This window comes from Anneissia japonica, unplaced genomic scaffold (assembly GCF_011630105.1).
Source record: "Anneissia japonica isolate Jap-2015-1 unplaced genomic scaffold, ASM1163010v1 scaffold287835_len3118868_cov185, whole genome shotgun sequence".
Classification (NCBI taxonomy): domain Eukaryota; kingdom Metazoa; phylum Echinodermata; class Crinoidea; order Comatulida; family Comatulidae; genus Anneissia; species Anneissia japonica.
The window spans coordinates 2635752-2656496 of NW_022737223.1; the positions used below are offsets into that span (position 1 = coordinate 2635752).

General features: G+C 35.9%; 1 protein-coding gene across 3 annotated transcripts in view; it reads right to left on the reverse strand.

Annotated features, from left to right (window-relative positions):
* Positions 1-6160: 6160 nt before the first annotated feature.
* The window catches only part of LOC117117212 (nuclear receptor coactivator 5-like), an 18562-nt gene continuing 3977 nt past the window's right edge, over positions 6161-20745 (reverse strand). The window contains exons 3-10 of one of the 3 annotated variants that reach the window (XM_033261449.1): positions 16109-16216; positions 14475-14592; positions 13761-13889; positions 13287-13481; positions 12854-12997; positions 12004-12203; positions 8729-9043; positions 6161-8628 (exon numbers count right to left, since the gene is read on the reverse strand). In XM_033261449.1, coding sequence (XP_033117340.1) covers positions 7943-8628; positions 8729-9043; positions 12004-12203; positions 12854-12997; positions 13287-13481; positions 13761-13889; positions 14475-14592; positions 16109-16216 — 1895 coding nt within the window. In that variant the 3' untranslated portion in view covers positions 6161-7942. Of the gene's footprint in view, positions 8629-8728; positions 9044-12003; positions 12204-12853; positions 12998-13286; positions 13482-13760; positions 13893-14474; positions 14593-16108; positions 16217-20745 lie in introns of all 3 variants that reach the window. The other 2 variants (XM_033261450.1, XM_033261448.1) reach the window with 2 other exon arrangements.

A 20745-nucleotide genomic window follows, 5' to 3' on the forward strand; every position in this document is an offset into this window, starting at 1 on the left:
AAATAAAAAAGTAATTACTGTAGTGTTCGGTAGGTGCCTCCACAACACCAAACAACCGGAAAAGGCAGGGTACTTGACAACCCAATTTCGACAAAAAACATTAACTACGCTACCAACTGCCTTTATAGTTTGTGCCAAATATTTACTACTCAAAATTGGCTAATACATTATTTTATTATTATTGTTGTTATTATTACCATTGTTTGTTTCTGCAAAAAATTGGCCTATTTTTGGCGTTTTCGGCTCATCCTTACATTCATGGTAAACAAAGGATCAGGATTATGTCATGGCAAATGAAAAACTTATACCGGTAGTAATTATACAGTAGTACAGCCTTTAAGAGAAGCAGCATACAATATAGCCTAGGTTGTTTACTTTAATTATTGCCAAGGTGGTACAGTATTCATATCGAAGTTGGTTTATACTATGAACACCTCCCTCCATGCTTATTAATGAAAATAATCGCATAGAAATTCATCCCCCGGGTTACGAAATCAATGCGATGTGAAATACAGTAAGTTACCTATTTATTATGCTTGCGCGCGTCCATGTCTTTTTTCCAGTAGTGGATTCGTTGGCTGATCGCTGGCTCCAATACAGTAGACCTGTCTACAGTAAAAATAATGGGGACACTAAATGCAAACTTCCATGATGTATTTGTAGGCCAAACATCTAAAACTATTCTCATGGTTTTTTTTCCCAAAAAATTTTCATGGTTTTCTTCTGATACCCTAGTGGTGGTACTAGAACAATATTTTTACAAACTTTTCAAAGAATGAAATGTATCATTGGGAGAAATTATGCATTTCAGCACAAGCTTAACCATATATTTTGTTCTTATATGCTAAAAGTTGGTGGTCCCTGATGATTAAGTGGTAGTGGCGTTGGGGGAAGAGATGAGCTGGCTGCAAAAATAACTGATGACATGAGTTTAACTACTTCACAATATTTGTTTTGATCAGCTAGTTTTCAGTAGGGTGAGGGGCAGAAGGGCAGGGCGCAAGCGTTTTAGGGGGTCGTGTGCCCTTTAGATATGCCAATTAACGTAGGCTGTACATCTTCTCTTAGTTATTGGCATGTTTTCCTGTGGTCTTTTTATGAATATAGTATTGTTACTTTTTATTTCAAAGTACAACCAACCTACTAGGACTGTGTTGTGTGTATGGTAGATGTCATGTCGTTTGAACTGTATTGATAAATCTGGGTGACTGAGGAATGAGGAATATCCGATAAAAGAACCAATTATTGTCGTTGAATTCACGCTTTGTTAAGAGATGCGTTATGGATGCATACTCACTGCTCTTACGCATAGCAATGACTTTTTTTTAATATTTTGTTTCTTAACTTTACAGACTTTGTCTAATTACCAACCAAGGTCATAGTACAACCGTGGATACAGTTACACAGATATCCATACGGTCCAGTTTCCACTAGCAGACACGTACTCCTCGTGTGCATTCTGTTATTGTTTGCGTGAATAAGATAATAATTCTGTTATTGCTTGCGTGAATAAGATAACAATCTAGAAACGTAGGACTATACTTGATTTACTTATAATAATGAATGTTGTATTAATAATGATTTCTGTGTGTGAATAATACAAAGGTGTACGCCTACTCTTTTCCTTGTAGGCCTACAATAGAGTTTTAATGTTGCGTAGTGTAAGCCTAATACAATAGCGGAAGATTATTTGGGTTATACTGTACTTGTCTGTTGATGATACCGTTCTGTGTCTTCTTCAATGTCACATTGGAGAATAGGGCGATGTTTTTGTCCCCTATTTTTTGAAAACATTCTACCGGTATTTATGTTAAGTCGGGCGGCTGAGGATCTCATGCTAAGTGATTGGGTTCGCTTTTGAGACCTTGTCCGTCCGACAACTCAGTGGATTATTGTACGGTACGGTACCTTGTCTCCTTGACAATAAACAACGAATAAAGAACAAGGTGCTGGCGAGGTAAATAATTACACTAGGTTTTCCAATGGAAGACACATAATCTAGAACAATTTTAATAGAACAAAAACAAATCGTGCATGCCTATATAACTGGGTTATACCATAGATCTCTATGGTTATACTTATGAATTAAATTGTGTAGGATACGCCTATACGACCACTTCTGCATATTTTACGTAAATAGAGAGATCAATTTAAAAGATTGCATGCCTACATAAGTTATTGTTTAGATCATTCATTTAATATTCGGTTTGAATCTCAATAGGGGAAGCCACAAATCATTACCTTCAGTTTATGCTTACTGTATTTTATATTTAAAAAAAAACGATCATTTCTTGTTTAAAATATAAAACGGCCTACAATTATATTGGCGTTATAATAAGTAAATGCAAAATACGCCTAGATCCCATTTTAGAAACAAATAAATCATTGATGATAAATGTTTATACAGTAATATAAACCGTTGGTTTAATCGGGAAACTGTGTGTCCCAGCGAGTTATTGCAGTATTGCATGAGGTCTAGGTCTACTGTTTACATAATTTGCATTTTACTGCCTAGGCTTACGATTCAACAGCCGATGACAACACAAAACCCACGAATATTAAGACTTTGTTTATTTAGAGAGCCAATCAAAATACTAATTTTAAAGTTCTTTTATCGTCAAGTCAGTTGAAGATGATTTAGACTTCAGGGGTTAACTACTGTGGCCTACTTTTGTTTGTCCTTGAGTAGAGACAGTATATTTTTAAAGCCAGGGGCTTAGTAGACATGGCTTGTCATTTTGTAGGCCTGAAGATTTTTTTTTTTCAATTGTTGCAGCCCACAAATCATGCAACTAAACTGTTGTTACCGACTACACTTCCTTTTTTTAAAGAACCAGTAACATTTCGCCCAGACTCAGTGTGCTTTTTTTTTGTTGCAATTTCAGGCTCAATATGTTCTTATTTTACATAATTTTTTCAAAGAAAGAAAAATATTACGGCACAAGCTTACCCAATGTTTAATTTTGTCGTTTCCCTGAAGCTTAGTTTCCTAAAATTCGCTGCATTGTCCCTACAGCGTTTTAAGTTCAATCGCTGTAGGTCTACTGCGTAGCGCTTGTATGGAAGCCAAGATTAATGGTACTAAATACAGTACTGTATTTCGCATCTGGTACACTATTGGAGTAGATATAGGTAATGTTTATATAACCGTTTTAAACATTACTTTACTGTATGTGACTAGTTTGATTTGTTGGTTAATAATTTTTAAAAATAAAAACCTCATTTGATTTTAACTTAGCCTCAATTCGTTCTTATTTTTTAAGCAATTTCAACCACGGCTTTCTTATAAAAATGTGTTATAAAAAAAATAATCGCATGCAGGTATGGATTGTATTTTTACAGACATGACTTGGTAGAAAACGACCTTCAATTTCGGATAAAATGAATAATTAACAACTGAATGATTACATTGTAGCCGCTATATATAGTGTTACCTTGTGCTGTTACCTATTTATGCATTGTTGTATATTCTTTTTGAACTTGTACACAATTTAACATGTTCTGCTCTGATGGGGAACGAATATTTGTACTTTTGGTGGGAACTCCGTATACGAATGAGGGCAGCATTCGAATTTGAACCGTTCCTTTACATCTGAATATATATGCCTACAACGCTTGGAAATATGTGTACACAATCGCAGAAAAATCGTGTTACACATTTTAATAAATCGTTGATTTGATGAAGCTATTTGATATTAAGCATACTTCTGATCATGGAGCTATGAATTTGCTATTAGAAAGTAATTTAAATCAACTAAGACACCTACAAAGTATAAATTACAATCTCACAATTAGTTTTGCATGAATTTGAACATTTATTTCCTCATAACAACATCATTTTAATCTTAAATGGTGAATGTGTTGGTTAGATTGAATTCTCTCGTTTAAAACACGCAAAACAGCAGACGGCAACTAGCCATGCACAACTGAGGGCGGTATTAGAGAATTTAAATCACTCTTGATAGCATTCATAGCAGTTGATAAATCATTAATTTTATGAAAAATCTTTTATGTTCACACAAAAACATTATTAATGCAATATTAAAAACTTTGCACGAATTTCACCATTTATTTATTTAATTTAAAAGTTCACTTTAAGTTGTAGATTTATTGCATTTATTTATTGTATGCATTTATTTATTGTAGGCTTATTTATTGTTGTAATAGATTAATTCACTCTAAGCTTAAGTACGTCTTCCTCGTTAAGTATGTCTTCCACGCATAATTTTGGGGTTAAGTCAGGTCTCCCTAGTTGCTGTATGCGTACACGTAGTCAATCATTTGTGGACGCAATCCCTCGTAGACACTGCTACGTTCCCCTTCATATTGCCAAGTGACACTGTCTACCTTTTTCCCTGTGGTTCATTTTCCCCCAAATATATTGGAACATAAAATTCATTAACATAAAATCTATGGAAGAAAATGTGAGCGTTGGAGGTCTGTAAATAAAACAAAAAGTCTTACACAATATTTGTCAATTTATTCAAAAATAAAGAAAATCTCGTGATTCGACATCCAAATAAAATTCATCAACTTTATTATACATCATGCAATCAATTAAAAGAATCTATAGGAGACGACTAGTACAATGGCCATATTTTCTGTTAAGAAATGTTGTGCCGCTTTGCGACAGTGTAAGACATTACACAGGCAGTGCTTAACGCCTATACGCTCTCGTGCGGTGGTCTGCAGACCCCCGACCCCTAGGGCACCTAACCACATGGTCCTCTATCTAGCACCCTGACCAAAAAGGGCTTTGTTGATACATAACTGTATAATGCGTCTCTGACATCGACTGCATATCACATTACATACAGTGGCAAATTAAAGGGGGCCCTAAATTATTAAAGTCTGAGTGCCATTTCCGATCATTTAGAGGGTGACGTAATCATAAATTTCCTTACCTCAGTCCCAAACATGGTGGGGCTGAGATGGTATTGACCCTTTTTCAGTGAAAATCTCCCCCCTGGGCCCTGTTAAACATTACTGGATTCGCCACTCATATAATTTCATATTTATTTTGCCGGTGAAACATTTAGAATGCAAATAAAATATATAGGGTATAAATACAGTATACAAGTATATTAAAGTATTTTAATAACTGAAGAGTAGGACTATGTTGAATAATTAAATTTATATATTTTACACTTATTGTAAGTACTTTTACTTTTATTATCAGTATATAAAATGAATACATAAATAAATATATGTATGTATGTATATATATATATATATATATATATACACACACAACTATATTACAGTCATAGGGCGTATGCAATGGTATCCAGGTACCCGGGAGACACCCCTGGGAATACCAAGACGGCGATGTGGATAGTCTTGTCGTACTGGACCACCGTATTTTGTAGCTTACGGTACCAATCACCTGTCTCTTATACACATCTAGATGTGTATAAGAGACAGCTGTTATATTGTCTGACAAACCTGCAACCTCAGTCAAGGCGAGTGTCATACAGCTAGACAACAAGTGTTCTTAGCCAAGCATTTTGCCAATTAGTAATGTTTTGGTTTCTTGTGCTGAAGAAGACCCAGCTCGAATGCGATTTTAACTTGATGCTTTCAACTTAAATCTGAATGCACAACTCTTTGAAAAAATTACAATTAGACAAATAAAAAAAATACTATCAAACGGGTCTGCTTCTGTGTTTCTTTCAGTTTAGATTGCAACAGTGAACCACTTGCACCATACATACAGCATTTACGTTACCTTACCTTTACTTGGACCTAGTGGTTAAGAGACCTTGCTTATTTTCCAAGTCGATCTGCTATAATTATAGGCTAAACTGGTGGTAGCCACTGAGCCGTAGAGAACCATTCAGATTGTTGGTCCTTGTTTCAATTCTATCCTTGTGTTTCAGCTGGAGGGCTAAGATACAAGTCATGATAGCGTTGGTTACGTTTAAGCTGTTGGTCAATGTGTGCTATACGGCCATGTGCAGGTTAAATAACGCTGTTTATTCTTTGGAAAAGAATAGATTGTCTTCCAGTGTGTTTCCCCATTAACCAGCAGAATGACACGCTCGAAATAAGTCTTTGGACTTAAACTGGGTTATCTTTGATATGATTCGCACCAAAAACACATTCATACGTAATTTCAAAATTTGCACCGACGAATGAATAAAAAACAATACACTTGCACTCAAGTATTCAAAAGCTACATTTTATTAGACAACTAAATACTAGCATTAAGCAATAGCAAAAATTTGTACACCTAATTATAGTACGTTTAAACTGTGTGGCAAGCCTAAAATTAAACCTAAAATTATATACAGCATGTTCGGTTCATTGTAGATTTACTTTCTTCCAAAAACAATATCACCCCCTCCTCCCCCCATTATCATCTGATATGCTGTTTGGTCTTTGGTAGACATTGTGTACGCTCATTGTCTCCGTGACTCCTTCAAAACATTAAAAATTCATGAGAATAATTCGACTTTTTGCAAGCACTAATTATGACGTGATTATGAGAAATCTTGTTTTCTGTGCATTGTGGTACAATTAATTTTAAACATCAACTGACGCTATTTCAACGTTAAAGATAAAAAATTGGCCTATACAGGACATAAAAAACAGTGTTCAGCAATAATGAAGTAAATTTTTTACAAAGTGCATCAAATATGATGAAAAAGAAATGTTAAAACACAACCATTGTAAAGAAATTATAATTTTCAAAATCAATCATGTAAACAGTACAAAACTCATAACAAATTTGGAACATAAATTCTCACTTGTGCAAACATGTATATTGTTGTAATAATTGTAAAAAATTTATTTATTATTGTTACAAATTTACTTAACAACTGACAGAAACATGCAAGGCTATGGTACAATCATATTTCAATCATTCTTTTCTTTTTTTGCAAATCATTGAAGTTAGAAGATGAAAAAAAAAAATATCTGGATGCAGAATTTTATTGATGCATACAATGATTTCTGTATCAAAACAACAAAGAGCAAAACTCCATCATCTCTATCACGGTGTAACATCGTAACCTGATGTATTAACTTGAGGAACTATTGTGATGAATTTCACGAAAGAGTAAAAACCTTTTTAAAAATGTACAAACATTATTTTACCCATGATTCATTTTTTCCAATTAAAATACTACTGTTCTGTAGTTGTTTCTTTTTCCACTGTTGTTTTTTTCCACAAATGTTCAACGATGTCTTCTTTGAGCTGTTAATAAAACATCTGAAGCAATGGATATAAAGCAAAAAATCCTTGCATTTTAAAACCAAGTAACAGATTTTTAATTACGATAAATGGAACAACATAATTGTACTTTTATTACACAATCTGAAGTTTACAATTCATCAACAAAATATACATAACTAGAGGTTGAGATATTTTCATTGAAACAATTAAGGAAAAGATGGTACACTATGTACACACACAATTTATGATGTATTATCAAACCTTTATTATCCAATTAAATCTTAATTATTGACAAAACTTTAAAATCATGATAAAAGTTTGTTATATCAATATTGTAGAGTGTAAAACACAAAATTGTTACACTGTATTCTGTAGCTATAACATTACTATCATCGTCAGAATTAGAAATATTTTTCAATTTTATCTTCACGGCAGATATCATCAGAATCCTGGTATCAAAATAACTTTTATAAATTTTAAACGAAAATCGAATTAGATACCATAAGGGTAACAAATGTATTTTCTATCAAAATCAAACTGTGTTAGTAGATAGATACACTTGACTTTGATACAATTCGGACAGGGTAAAAAATAATTAGAGATCTTTTAAATGTCTGCATGACTTAGATTAAACATGCCTTTCACCAGGACAGCAAAAAGTATCTTCAGGCATTCAGAACAATGAAAAACCTAGCTGGACTTCTTGATCTTAACTGCAAAAGACTGACTTCAGAGCACAACTAACTTCCTGTGGTTTTCTGTACTTTAATATCTCTGGCCCATTCCATAGAACATTTGTTGCTGTTGCTGCTGCTGTTGGAAGTTGGCTTGCATCTGGGCTTGCTGGTGAGCCATTGGAAACCGCTGCACTGGTCCGTTGAACGGCTGCTGCGGCTGGAATGGCATCTGCGGCTGTTGGTTGAACTGCTGCTGCTGTTGCATAAACTGTTGCTGCTGGTGGTTTTGCTGATTCTGTTGGTATTGTTGATACTGATCCTGCATCATTAGTTGTTGACGTTGTTGATGTTGTTGTTGGAGCTGTGATTGATCAATGCTCATTTGTGAATGCTCTTGTCTAGACATCATAGATTCATTTGGCCGATTCTGGCTGTCAGCAGTGACCATCGTTGGGGTTGTCTCTGTCGCTGTGCTTCCAACAAGACTTCGCAGAACTCCAGGCTTGATCTGGATCAAGCTATTCAGTGCTTTCTGGATGTTTGGATTGTCCAGGTTTAGATTCGCAGCCGGCATATCTCCTCCAGGCGTTGGCTTAGGCTGGCTAACTATTTTAGTGTTATCAGGTGGTGCTGCTAAATTAGTTTTCAAAGGGCCGGCATTCGGTACGGCTCCTGCAGACGAAATGGTGTTTAGGATCTTTGCTTGGAGTTCTTCAGTGTTGCTGGTGACAGGTGGCATAGCTTGCGGAGCATTTGATGGCACTGAAGCATCACCTAAATATAACAGAAATTTTCATGAAAGATCACATTGATTGATAACTGAAGTATCATAGAGTATTTCACATAAATTATATTATACAATGATTGTAATTACCTGTGACACTGCCAGGTGCTACACCTTCAAGAACCATCATTTTCTGACGGATATTGGACAAATGACTAATAACTCGCGTCAATTCTGGAATAGTCAACTGTCTTCCATCGGCAAGCAGATTCAAGAGTTGAGGCATTGTAAGCTCATTTATGGCCTCAGATACTACTGCGGGGAGTTTAGCTAACTTAGGATCGGTAGAACCGAGACCTTTTTCTGCGGAGATACCCTTGCTTTTTTCTCGTAATGCTTGCATATAACTGTCAAAGTTTTTCACTATGAGTTTCATAGCATCCTCTAAAGGCATATTTCTGTGTTCTGGTTGAGGGGAAGAAAACAAATTGTTGTAATTAAAATTTCTGAAAGAGAAAATAGCAAGTGGAATATTCCGCCTCTCAGCATATTTAATTAATGATAACTGTTCAAATATCTGAATAAATCACCTTCAGAAAGAAGCATTTGACTTACCATGTACAACATTAAACATATCAAAAATCATTGAGTACAATTTCGTGATATACTTTACCACTTTTCTACCATTCAAAAATGTCATGAATGTATTTTAACATCTTTACAATAACAGCTATAAAATTTAACTTTTTGTAAAAAAAATCCTCAAGATTTTATTATTGAAAAAGTATGCATTCTATAGTAAAACTCCTTTGTATAATATTCAGTTTCACTAAGAGAAATCGAAGGCTAAGCCACAAAATTTACCTTCGATTCTAAAATGTGTTTAGGTCATTTGACTATATTGTATCCTTTTTAAATTTTTAAAAAATTCATTTATGTATGTAGCGCATTTCTTTCCAGATATGAAGTGTTTCTGTCCCAGATTGGGTCCACATGCTAAAACGTTGCTGCTGTAATCAGCACAGGAGCAGGCAACTCCACTTATATCCTGGGTAGAAAGAAGCAATGCAGATAAAGTACTTTGCTCAAGGACACAAGCGAACTGCACAGCGAAGAATGGAATCCCTGAAATCAAGGCTGGGAAACCAACAAAAAAAGTTCAGAAATGTCTTCCAGAAAATTGTTGGCCTTCCGAAAAAACAATGAGTGTTTGGCTGAATACAAAATAAGTATCGACAATCTGAAAAGCTTTGATGTTCATCTTCTAAAAGTGCAGGCCTTTAAAAATTATACTTATATCATTATCGATGAGTCGATGAGCGGTTAAGGCACGGGGCCATTACGGAAGCTACAATATCCGCGCTAGTTCGATTGGTAGGCTTGTCTACAGTTCTGGTGTATTCTCGGAAAAGGCCTATAAACCGTAGGCCCAGTGTAAATAACGGCTCATATGCACTATAAAGAACCTAGTACTGTACATCATTTAAGACGAGTAGGGATATACCCCGATGTACTGGTACAGACAGCCTCTGATGATGAGAGTTGCTGGTACCAGCTTACCAGGTAGCACATTCACGAAGGCACCCTTAGCGGTTAGGGCACGGGGCCATTACAGAAGCTACAATATCCGCGCTGGTTCGATTAGCAGGCTCGTCTACGGTTCTGGTGTAGAACAAGTATTCTCGGAAAAGGCCTATAAACCGTAGGCCCATTGTAAACAACGGCTCATATGCACTATAAAGAACCTAGTACTGTACATCATTTAAGATGAGTAGGGATATACCCCGATGTACTGGTACAGACAGCCCTTGACGGTGAGAGTTGCTGGTACCAGTTTACTAGGTAGCACATGCACGAAGGCACACTCAGGGGTTAAGAAAGTCAAGTGTACCGTACCGTATATTATTACATATAAAGCATTCGGCGTATAAGGCGACCCTGGAGTTTGAGGATGTTTGTATGTTGGGCGTATAGGACGATCCCGCTGTTTCACCCTCGAAATTCATACTTTTGGCTGCTTTTTATGGTCTTGATACTGTATCTAGCTGGCTAAAAAAGAAGTCAAATCTTCCAAATGATATTTTAACGTTGTCTATCAAAATTTTATTCCCTGCATTTAAAATTGCATTCATTCATACTAACAAATAGTAGTTTCATTTCAGTAGTGAACTCGCATGTTATGGACGATCCGCACATAAGACGAAAATGATAAAAAAAAAAAAAAAATTTGTATGTTGCGCGTAAAAAAGCCAACCCGATGTTTTTCGATAGTCATTTGCTATATTAAGACTTGTCTTTTACGCGAGAATATACGGTAGTCTACACATAAAGTGAAATGAGCATTTTGTTAGATGAATATCGACGATAATAATGTATTCACTAGCGATAACATAGTATATCTTTGAGGTAAAACTCGTAGAATAATTCGTTTAGTCATACATAGCGTCACATGAAAACTAAAAAAAATATATGTGCAGCAAAAAAAAACTTCTCCAAATCTCCTGAAGTTTTTGAATGTCTGCAGAAAAATGCATAAATGCCTTGTCCACCTACTTTCTAAGACCGAAAAATATTGCCAGCGTAAATACTCGTTTCTTCTGTAAGATTTAAATGTCTGTATATAAAATTACAGAATAGTTTTAACAACGCAAAAACGAATGGATGCCTTTTCCAGATACCAGTCGGCACTGTCAAAAATATTTGCGGCTGAACGAAAAAAATTTGTTTTGCCTAAAGATTTGAATGTCTGTGTAAAAAAATTTCAAACTCTGAAAAAGATCCATTTAACAGCGCAAAAACGCAGAAATGTTTTAACCAGCTACCTACTTTGAAAAATATTGGGAGCAGAAAAATTGCTTTTGCAGTAAGGTTCGATGTCTGTATACAAAATATTGAACAGTCTAACAAAAGGAGAGATTTTTTAAAACAGTACGAAGACGCACGAATGTCTTAACCAGTCATTGACTTGGACTGCGAATGTGAACATTGATGACTGTATCACTACTATAAAAATATGACTCAGATACAAAACTTTCTTCTTTAGAAACAAAGGTTTCAGCTAAAGTTGCAGAGAAAAGCTGCAATTTCACGGAGAAATGCTCTTACAATACTTCGCAGATTATGCATATTTGGCTCGACACATATAGCAACATTTTATTGCAAAAAACAACGAAAAGTTTGGTCTATCTAGCGCAAGTAATATACGAAAACCGAGTGTACTATATACCAGTATTCTTATGCTTTCAATATTATTAAATTATAATAATATTGAAATTATTGTTTATTACTCAAACAAAAAATAAACAAAACATTACTTAAAAAAAAAAAATCTGTTCTTAAATAAGTATATTTTACAAGATGTAAACACATTCACATGGATTAGAATAAAAAACGAGTCACACTAAATAAAATTCCATAGCTCTTACCTTGTGGAGTGCCGTGCAAGATGTTAAGTGTTACAGAGCGGTGAAGCTCGTGTTGGCTTGTTATGACGATCGCATACAGAACATCACGACGGGTCACATCTTCCAGCGCTTTCATCATCGTTAATTCAGTACTCAGGAAGATCATGCCAACATTCAAGGCTTGCTCCTTAAGCCGGCGTTCCACGATCTCAGCGTACCCTCTGAAGGTAAAGAGTGTCAATCAATCAATCAATCAATCAAGTGTAGGTGACAAGAACTAACCAATCAACTACCTCTCATGTTTACAACTTGTGTTGTGAGAGAGAATTGAATGCTTATATGCAAGTACTTATGTGGAAGCATGTGGAACAACAGTAAAGCACCAGGCTTTGAATCAAATTCATGATATTTCCATGTTGTAGCTAATTTATTCTCCCTATAGCTATTGCTAATCACCGCACACAGTCAACTACAACTATACATGTTAAGAAAGCACATATTACTAGATCTCTGGTAGTAGTTTCTTCAAACTAGGGACACCCAAACATACATATGATCGCATTAATTGAATTTACATAACAATGAACGAAAAATGGAATAAAAATATTGCATGAAAATTAATATTAACAAGATGTTAGTTATATAATGATTCACTCCAAACAAGGCCTATATGAATTCACATCTAAAATCCAATCTACCAAGCCTTAAATATTGAACAATGTGGAACATCATAGGATTTATAAATGCGGAAAGACATGATTCTAACATTTTATATTAATGGCTATCTTATGACTAGCATATTGTAGAGTAATAATTTTTTTGATTTGGCCTAATAGCATATTCTTGGAATTAATTTTGACACATATCTTACCTTTGTTGTTTATCTACCACTAAAATCTCGGCATCAATCGGTTTCTCAAACTCATCGATGGCTGCAGGTGGTGCTGGTATAGACGCCCCGGGCGGTACACGACGATCGTAATCTCTGTCATACGGGTCTCTTCTGTAATGAAGACTAAAGTGTCACGCATATCATTAGTTCTTACTTCCACATGCATTGTAAACCACGTTAGAAAAAAAAAGTGAAAACTAAAATTAAAGAAATGAAATCCTGGAATCTTCACTTCTCAGAAACAGAAGGGGTAAGAACAACAGATGGAACAGCTAATTAGAAACAATTAGCAGATTGGCAAGCAGCAGGTTCGCAAAAGAAGGTATAAGTCTTAGATTAATGTAGTAGTCAATAGTAAAAAGTAAAATGATATAATAGCATAATCACTATGAAAACATACTAAAAAATCTACCTGTAGGGGTCATCTCGTTCACGAGCGAATTCTCTGCTGTCTCTGTAGGGATCATCTCGTATGGCTGGTTCTCTGCGTTCCAATGGTGCATCATACCTATCCCTGGTTGGGGGTCTAACGTATGGGTCCAGTGGATCACGACGTGATTCCCTTCTGTACACATCATCATAATACGGATCACGATCCCTTTCTCTTCTGCATAAAAGAAATTATTATACAATGTTTATTAGTGCTGTGGAAAAATATTGAACTGAAAATGCGTCCAGTTGGAAAGCAGTGATTGGTGCAGCGGTTGGATTTTCAGGATTTCAACCGTATGGTGGCGGATTTGAAAGCTAGCTGTGCGAGTTGCTTGTCCTTTGGCAAAGATCTATATTTATGTTGTCGCTCACCACCCAGGGATACCAGTGTGTTCCTAGGAAAGTACAACTGGCTAAAATATTGATAACAAAATGAACAGAGCGCTAAATTTACCTTCCTGGTTCATCCCGCCGAAGAGCAACACGGTCTCTATATGATTCATCATAAGCATCTCGCAATGGTGAACGGTCACGTCTTGGAGGAACACGGTCATAATCAGGATAACGTTCAAAGTCACGATCCCTACTGCAAAGGAAGGGAAAATCGCATTTATTTTATCAGTGATAAATCTAGAGTATTGACATAAGGGAGGCAGGGGCAGATCGAGAGATGTCCGAAAGGGGGACGGGCGCGCAAAAGTGGTGCCATCAAGATAACACCACCTTGGGGGTCCGCAAACATTTGTGTTTTCTAGACGGTCGAAAATAACCTCTGAGGAGTCTTGGGCTATCAATTTTTTATTTTTCTTCCTTTAATTTTTTTTTTTTACTTTCTAAAAGGAGGGCAGGGGCCGACCAAGCCTCCCTAAAACCTGCCCCTGGGAGGGCCATGAATAATAAATGGTGATCTACTAGTTATATGGGATTTGCTAGCATTTTGGGTGCCTTGTTACTGAACTGTATCTTTTAAGACACTGTAGTAGAGTGATGGGTGCCCCTTTGGACTTGCCAGTGGTAGGGGATAGGATGTGGTATGAGGTGGGTTTGGTAGGAGTTGGGTTTGGTAGGAGTTGATTTTGGTACTAAATGACTAGTAGTAATCACCAGTTATAATTATGAAAAGAACTTTTTTTAACTTAAAAACCTAATTTAAAGTTGATATGCCTACCTGTATTCACTAGCTCCCCTATCACGTTCCCGACTATATTTTCGGTTTCGATCTCGGTCATCACTTTTGCGATCTGGTTCATACCGTCTATTCTTTTTATCAGCAGCAATATTACAATCTGAATTTTAAAATTTAGTAACATGTAAGTACAAAAATGATTACATTATGAATATTAAATTATTTATAACCGAGAATTAAAATGGAACTAAAGATAATTCCGTGGGGTAAAATATGGAAAATTTGACAAAATTAAATGACAGAAAATAAATATATAATTAATGTACTTGTATATTCAATTAATACTATCTTATCTTTTCTCAAATCCATAAAAACCCCAGACATGTTTTGTTAAAAATCAATTGTGCAAACACAAAATTAGGACATTTATATCAGATTGACAAGATACAAAATTTGATGCAGAACATGTGCTATGTTTTAACTGTTCAGATCATCAAATTTTTTATAGTACTTTACATAAACATGTGACATGACTATATATGGGCATACAACAGTTTTATTTTTTGTCAAATTAAACTTGATAGTCTGGACAGGGCTTTATACAAGAGATGTACAGTATGTTAAGCTCTGTCCACACTATCAAATTTTATGTGACAAATTTGTGTGATGTCACCATGTATGGACTTGATGATGATGTCATTATTACAGCCAAATATGGGCATATCACAATTTTTGGTCACATAAAATTTGATAGTGTGAACAAAGCTCTATTGGTCATTCACACAGCGGCGATATTGCAGGACACGCGCGCTAAATGTTCCCAGGCATGGGATGCATGTAACATTTTGTTCTCATGTGAATCGGGCTTAAAGAGATCAAACAAAGAGGAAAAGGAGAGATAGAGGGATTTGGCGATGTTTGTTTAGAGCCAGTCATGTGACCTATGGTGGGTGTGCCATGGAAAAAATACAGTGCGATCGGTGTGAAAGTATAGGAAAAGGTAATGTTATGGTTTCGAAAACAACCACACACTGTTAACGTGAGCAATAAATGGCAAGGAAAGGCAATATGATGGTTCAAAATAGTGTTTATTTACTTATTCTAGCGTTCTCCTTGCATTGTATGCTTTAAAATATATGTGATCCTTTCGTAAACCTTGGCTAGCCTAGAAATCTTTGGTAGATCGCAGGGCCTAGGCCTAACATTTGTCAAAAAATCTCAAATTCCCTTGGACGACAAGTCAAGCAAAGTTGGTGTGGTGAAATTTGGGACATCAACAATCGACTTTAGAGTAACTTAAATTACGTTGAAAAGAACAAATACAGCAATTATGAATGATGATCTTTACAGCAACATACAGTAGGACAGCTGCCATAGCAATCTCCACTGTGCCAGTCCATTGTTTACATCCAACACCCAAGTTAGGTCATGTGACGCCAATCGCCGAATCTCTCTATTCATATATATTTTATTAACTGAAATTTTTAATATACTGTACTGAGAACCGGGTCCAATTTCCTATACAAATTAATCATTACAATTCACAAACAGATGTTCGCCCTGAGGAAAATGAAAAAGGATACAGTGGGCTATTCAGGCCAATAAACTTATTGATTTCTGTAATTAAGTTATTATATTATAATAAGTACAGTACTCAACTGCGTAAAGGGCCTCACCTAATCGCTTGCCTCTAAACATTGTATCATGCTCTCCCTTAACTGCTAACTCTGCTTCACTGACTGAAGAAAACTGGACAAACGCATAGCCTCGGTGGATGGCGACACCTACAAAAAACATAAAACATCCACATTGTTGATATATATACTGTATGTCACAATAACATGCGATACCCCTTTGTTACTGAGTAATGCAATACCCAAGTGATTGATACCTGCTATAGCAAAGCCTATTTCTATATCACAGTATTCACCTGATGTTGTAAAGTTCCTAATTTTAAAACACTGTACACCTGTATCTTTTTTATTAATACTGTAATAATATTTGGATGAGAAGTGATCTTGTGTGCAATATACTGTATAGCACATGTGCACATTAAATAATGCAGTACACACTCTTCGGGAAAACAGTAAGGGATTGTCTCCCAGTGAACTGCTCAATTCACAACCAGAAGCATTGTACTTGAAACAAGTCTACTATCCTATCCTATTTGATTTATATACAGTACAGAAGTCCTGTGCTTCACATTATTACCCCCAGTTATTAGATCAAACACATGGAACACATAATACATACACACACACACATGCACGCATACATACACATATACACACATACATATAATTCCAAAATACTGCAGCTATAGTTTACACATTTTGTGTTTGAAGTTAACAGCTACCCACTTGTACTCCTGGGTGGAGAGAGATACAGGGGTAACTGTAGGTAAAGTGCCTTGCCTAAGGACACAAGCAAAATACACAATTACTGTAGGAATCGAACCTTCAACCATATGTTTGAGAAGCAGGAAGACAACCGCTGCACCAAACCGGTCATTTATCTTTAGTCGGAAGCGGTTTGGTGCATTAGGAATGTTTTGGTTTCCCAACCTCGAGGTCAGGGTTTCAATCCCTCGCTGTACATTCTGTTTGTGTCATTAAAGCAAGGCACTTTATCTGCATTGTTCTCTTCACCCAGGAGTATAAATGGGTAACTGGTGGGCTGCCTGCTACTGCACTAATGTGGCAGCAACACTTAAGCATGTCGGCCCAATATCCAGGGAAAACAATTAGCAGTTTGTAACCTAAAGGAAATTAAATAACAACATTTTTGAGTTGTACTTGTGATAACCTATTTAAGTTTTGTGTATTTATTAAGTTTTTTTTTTTTATCAGATTACTGTACTATATAATAGGTTTTAATACGTAGTCAGTGATGTAGCCATGAGACATAGGTGGGGACAAAAGGACATGTCCCTCCCAACCCACATTTTGATGTGGGTAAGCAGGGCTTGCCCTAACTTTTTTTTGTAACTAGCCCACTGGGCTAGTTTACTAGAGATTTTACTAGCCCACAGAATATTTTACTAGCCCACAGACAGGAAAAACTTTTGTTTCAAAATATTTATTAGCGACAATTAAATTTAAAGGTTGATTTGCAATTTCATAATTTCTGTAGCATTGCTGTTTGAGCTACCCTCTCAAAATATTGTTGAATAAATAAATAAATAAATCACCCATGGTGCAAAATCGACTCTGGTTATAACAGGGACAGGACAGATGAGCATGTTTACATCTCCCTGGTTATAACTTTGGCTTTCTAATATATAACAAAGGGCCCAGAAATCAATCAAACCAATGCATCTGTTAAATCTTTAGGTCTCTCGCCCCCAAAATAAATCTTGCTTAGGCTAGGCTAGGCTACCTAGGCTAGGTTAGGCTACCTAGGCTAGGTTAGGCTACCTAGGCTTAGACAAGACCTAGGGCCTAGGCTAGCCTAGCCTACCTATAGCATTGAAGTACTTAATTATTAAAAGTTGAACATTTTAAAAATATCATTATGAGAAAATAATATGAATATAAGGTAGTACATTAAATTAAATGTTCTAACTACCTAAATTAACCAGATTGAACGATCAAAAGATCTTAGTATAGAGGAAGATAACATGCCATCCTGTAGTGGTTGGTTGGTGAATGACTTGGGGATCATCTTAATAATTAAACACTCACGCATGTGGAGAGCTGAAAGCTAGCTAGAGTGTACTCTGGGCTGCGGTAGCTCCTGTGCAGGGATTATCTTGAAAGTTCCGTTTTTTTTTTTTGAATGAAAATTTTTTTCTTGCTAATTCTCCACTAGACAACCGGGCAACATGAGGAGTAAATAGGCTAGCCCGGAGCGGTTTTTACTAGACATTGTACGCCGGGCTAGTACTAAATCGAGCCCTGGGTAAGCCCTCAGATGTATAGTCTGCTTGGTAACTGCAGGTTGTTTATCAAAGAAGTGGTGTCGCATGGTACTATGAATGTAGTGAATTCAATTCAGTTCATTTATTCATCATCAAATCAATGTCAATTTACAAATAAACTTTTTAAAAAATGTTAAAAATAAGATAAAAGATGAAAAGGACATTCATGAAACTCTAAGCTTGTAAAATGAAGTCCTGGAGTGGCGGATATTATTAACGATCAGAACATTGTCAAAAATTGGATAAAAAAATGGAAAGGACATTCATGAAACTCTTGAGCTTGTAAAAAGAAGACCTGGAGTGGCCAATATTAGGCCTAAAAAATAAATTGTTGGTTTGCCCTTCTTTTTTTAAAATGATAAAAAAAAGGGGGGGGGAGAGGGGGAGCTGGAAAAAGTTTTTTATTTTTTTTTTTTTAAGATACTCATCAGATAGAATAAAAATTACCCACAGAGCCCTAGAATGCAATATCTTACAACAGAAAACAACTTTAGACTAATCTGTAGGGCATCTGGCAAAAAATTAAGATAAAATTCACTCACATTTTTTTTTTAATTTGTAGAGAAAGTTTTTTACTTCCCGCCCCTATTTTTTCAGTGAGTTAGGGGCGGGTAGAGGAGGGCAAACAAACAATTTTTTTTGGCCTTCTTAATGATCAGAACATTGTTATGACATGTACTGTATATAGGAAACATTTCATTTGAGTCACTCTTGATGTGAGAAGGAAGTGAAATTACTGTATGTCAAAAAATCATACCGGGCGGGAGAGAGGGGTAGGGAAGGGGTAGTGATATTCGTAATATTAATTAATAGTATTTAAAACATCAAGGATTTCATTCTCTGTGAATTTGGCCCAAAGGACCAAAAATCCCAAGTAAATTTGCCAAGGAGGGGAGGCGAAAAATTTCAAGTGGGTGGAGGTCCCCCTGAAATTCATGGGACAGAAATATGTGAGTATACATTATTATTTTCAGTGATTGAAATATAGAGTAAGTCATGCACTATGAGTAGAAGAATGCAATAGGAGTTTTCTAAACATATATAGTAAACTGGACCTTTTAGGAGCGCTGCCCCTTTGCAACCCCAGCAGGGATGCCATTTCAGCACACCAGGCCAATGTTAAAAAGTTGGTAGGACATAAATGGTTATCTACAATACCATTAGCAAAATATATTTAGCCATGGTACAGGTAGAGTATACAGTAAGGATTATTAACAATACCAAATTATATTACGAACGTTAATAACCTATAAAGTTTTTATACTAATCTATAAAGTTTGTACAATGCTTTTCCATTATTGACATACATTCACAATCTAAATATAACTCATGGATTTAAGGTCCGAATAGTGCTCCAAAGGTATCATTACTAGAGGAAGGAAATCATGGTTACAGTATACAAAAAAAAAAGAAATTTGCATATAGCGCCCTCTATGTAAAATTCATGAAATAGAGCACCCCTTGTTGTTTTTTGAAAACAAGGGGTATTTTAATGATGAATTCACATCATTTTTATGAATTTTAGTGTATAATCGGTCTATTACATACAGTACATTATATCTTTTAAAATTTTTATGATGCATGAGATGTACTGTATGCATAAAAAGTGGATGCTCATGCAGGGATGTCACCACGCTGGTCGGCGGTGGACGGGCCTGTCCAGCACTCAACATTTCTGACCAGGATTTACAGGCTCCCAACCACCACTATTATTTCAACAGTTTACAAATTGTAACAAAATAATTAGTTTACCTAAACACAATAGACAAGCTAAATTGTTAGATAAAGACAATAAGAATACAATAAATGTTTCCGTGGTTACGTTAATTGTAACAAAATACTGCACTGCCCCGCTAACTTAACAGCCTAGGCCTAGGCCCAGTTGAGTCATAGCGAACATCGTGGGCTGGCATGACACGGTTGCTCTGTACACATTCAAAGGTTAAAGTTGAAATCGTGACCATTCAAGTGTTTTATTAATGAGATCATGGTCCGGGGCAGGAAGATTATTAAAAATTTACGATTTATGTTTTATTTCTTTACTTTGTTTTCATTTTGTATTTTAAGTTTTTCACTTTTAATTATAATTGATATATAATGTGTGTAAATGGACAAAAAATAAATAAATGAGTGCACATGAATCAGTGACATAACACATTTATTGTGGTAATCGTCAAACATGTGAAATTACGGCAAACAATGCGACTGGGTACAGTCGGATCGACGCTTTGTCGCCGGGATTTTTTCATTATTATTTTTTAATCTAAAACAAAGCATGTCAACTATTGAATTTAATTAGGCCTACAGTAAGTCTCATCTTCATCTGTTTTGTTGCATTCCTCAAATTCTGGCCTAGGCGTACCTGGGCCTGGCCTAGGCCTACCTGGGCCTAGC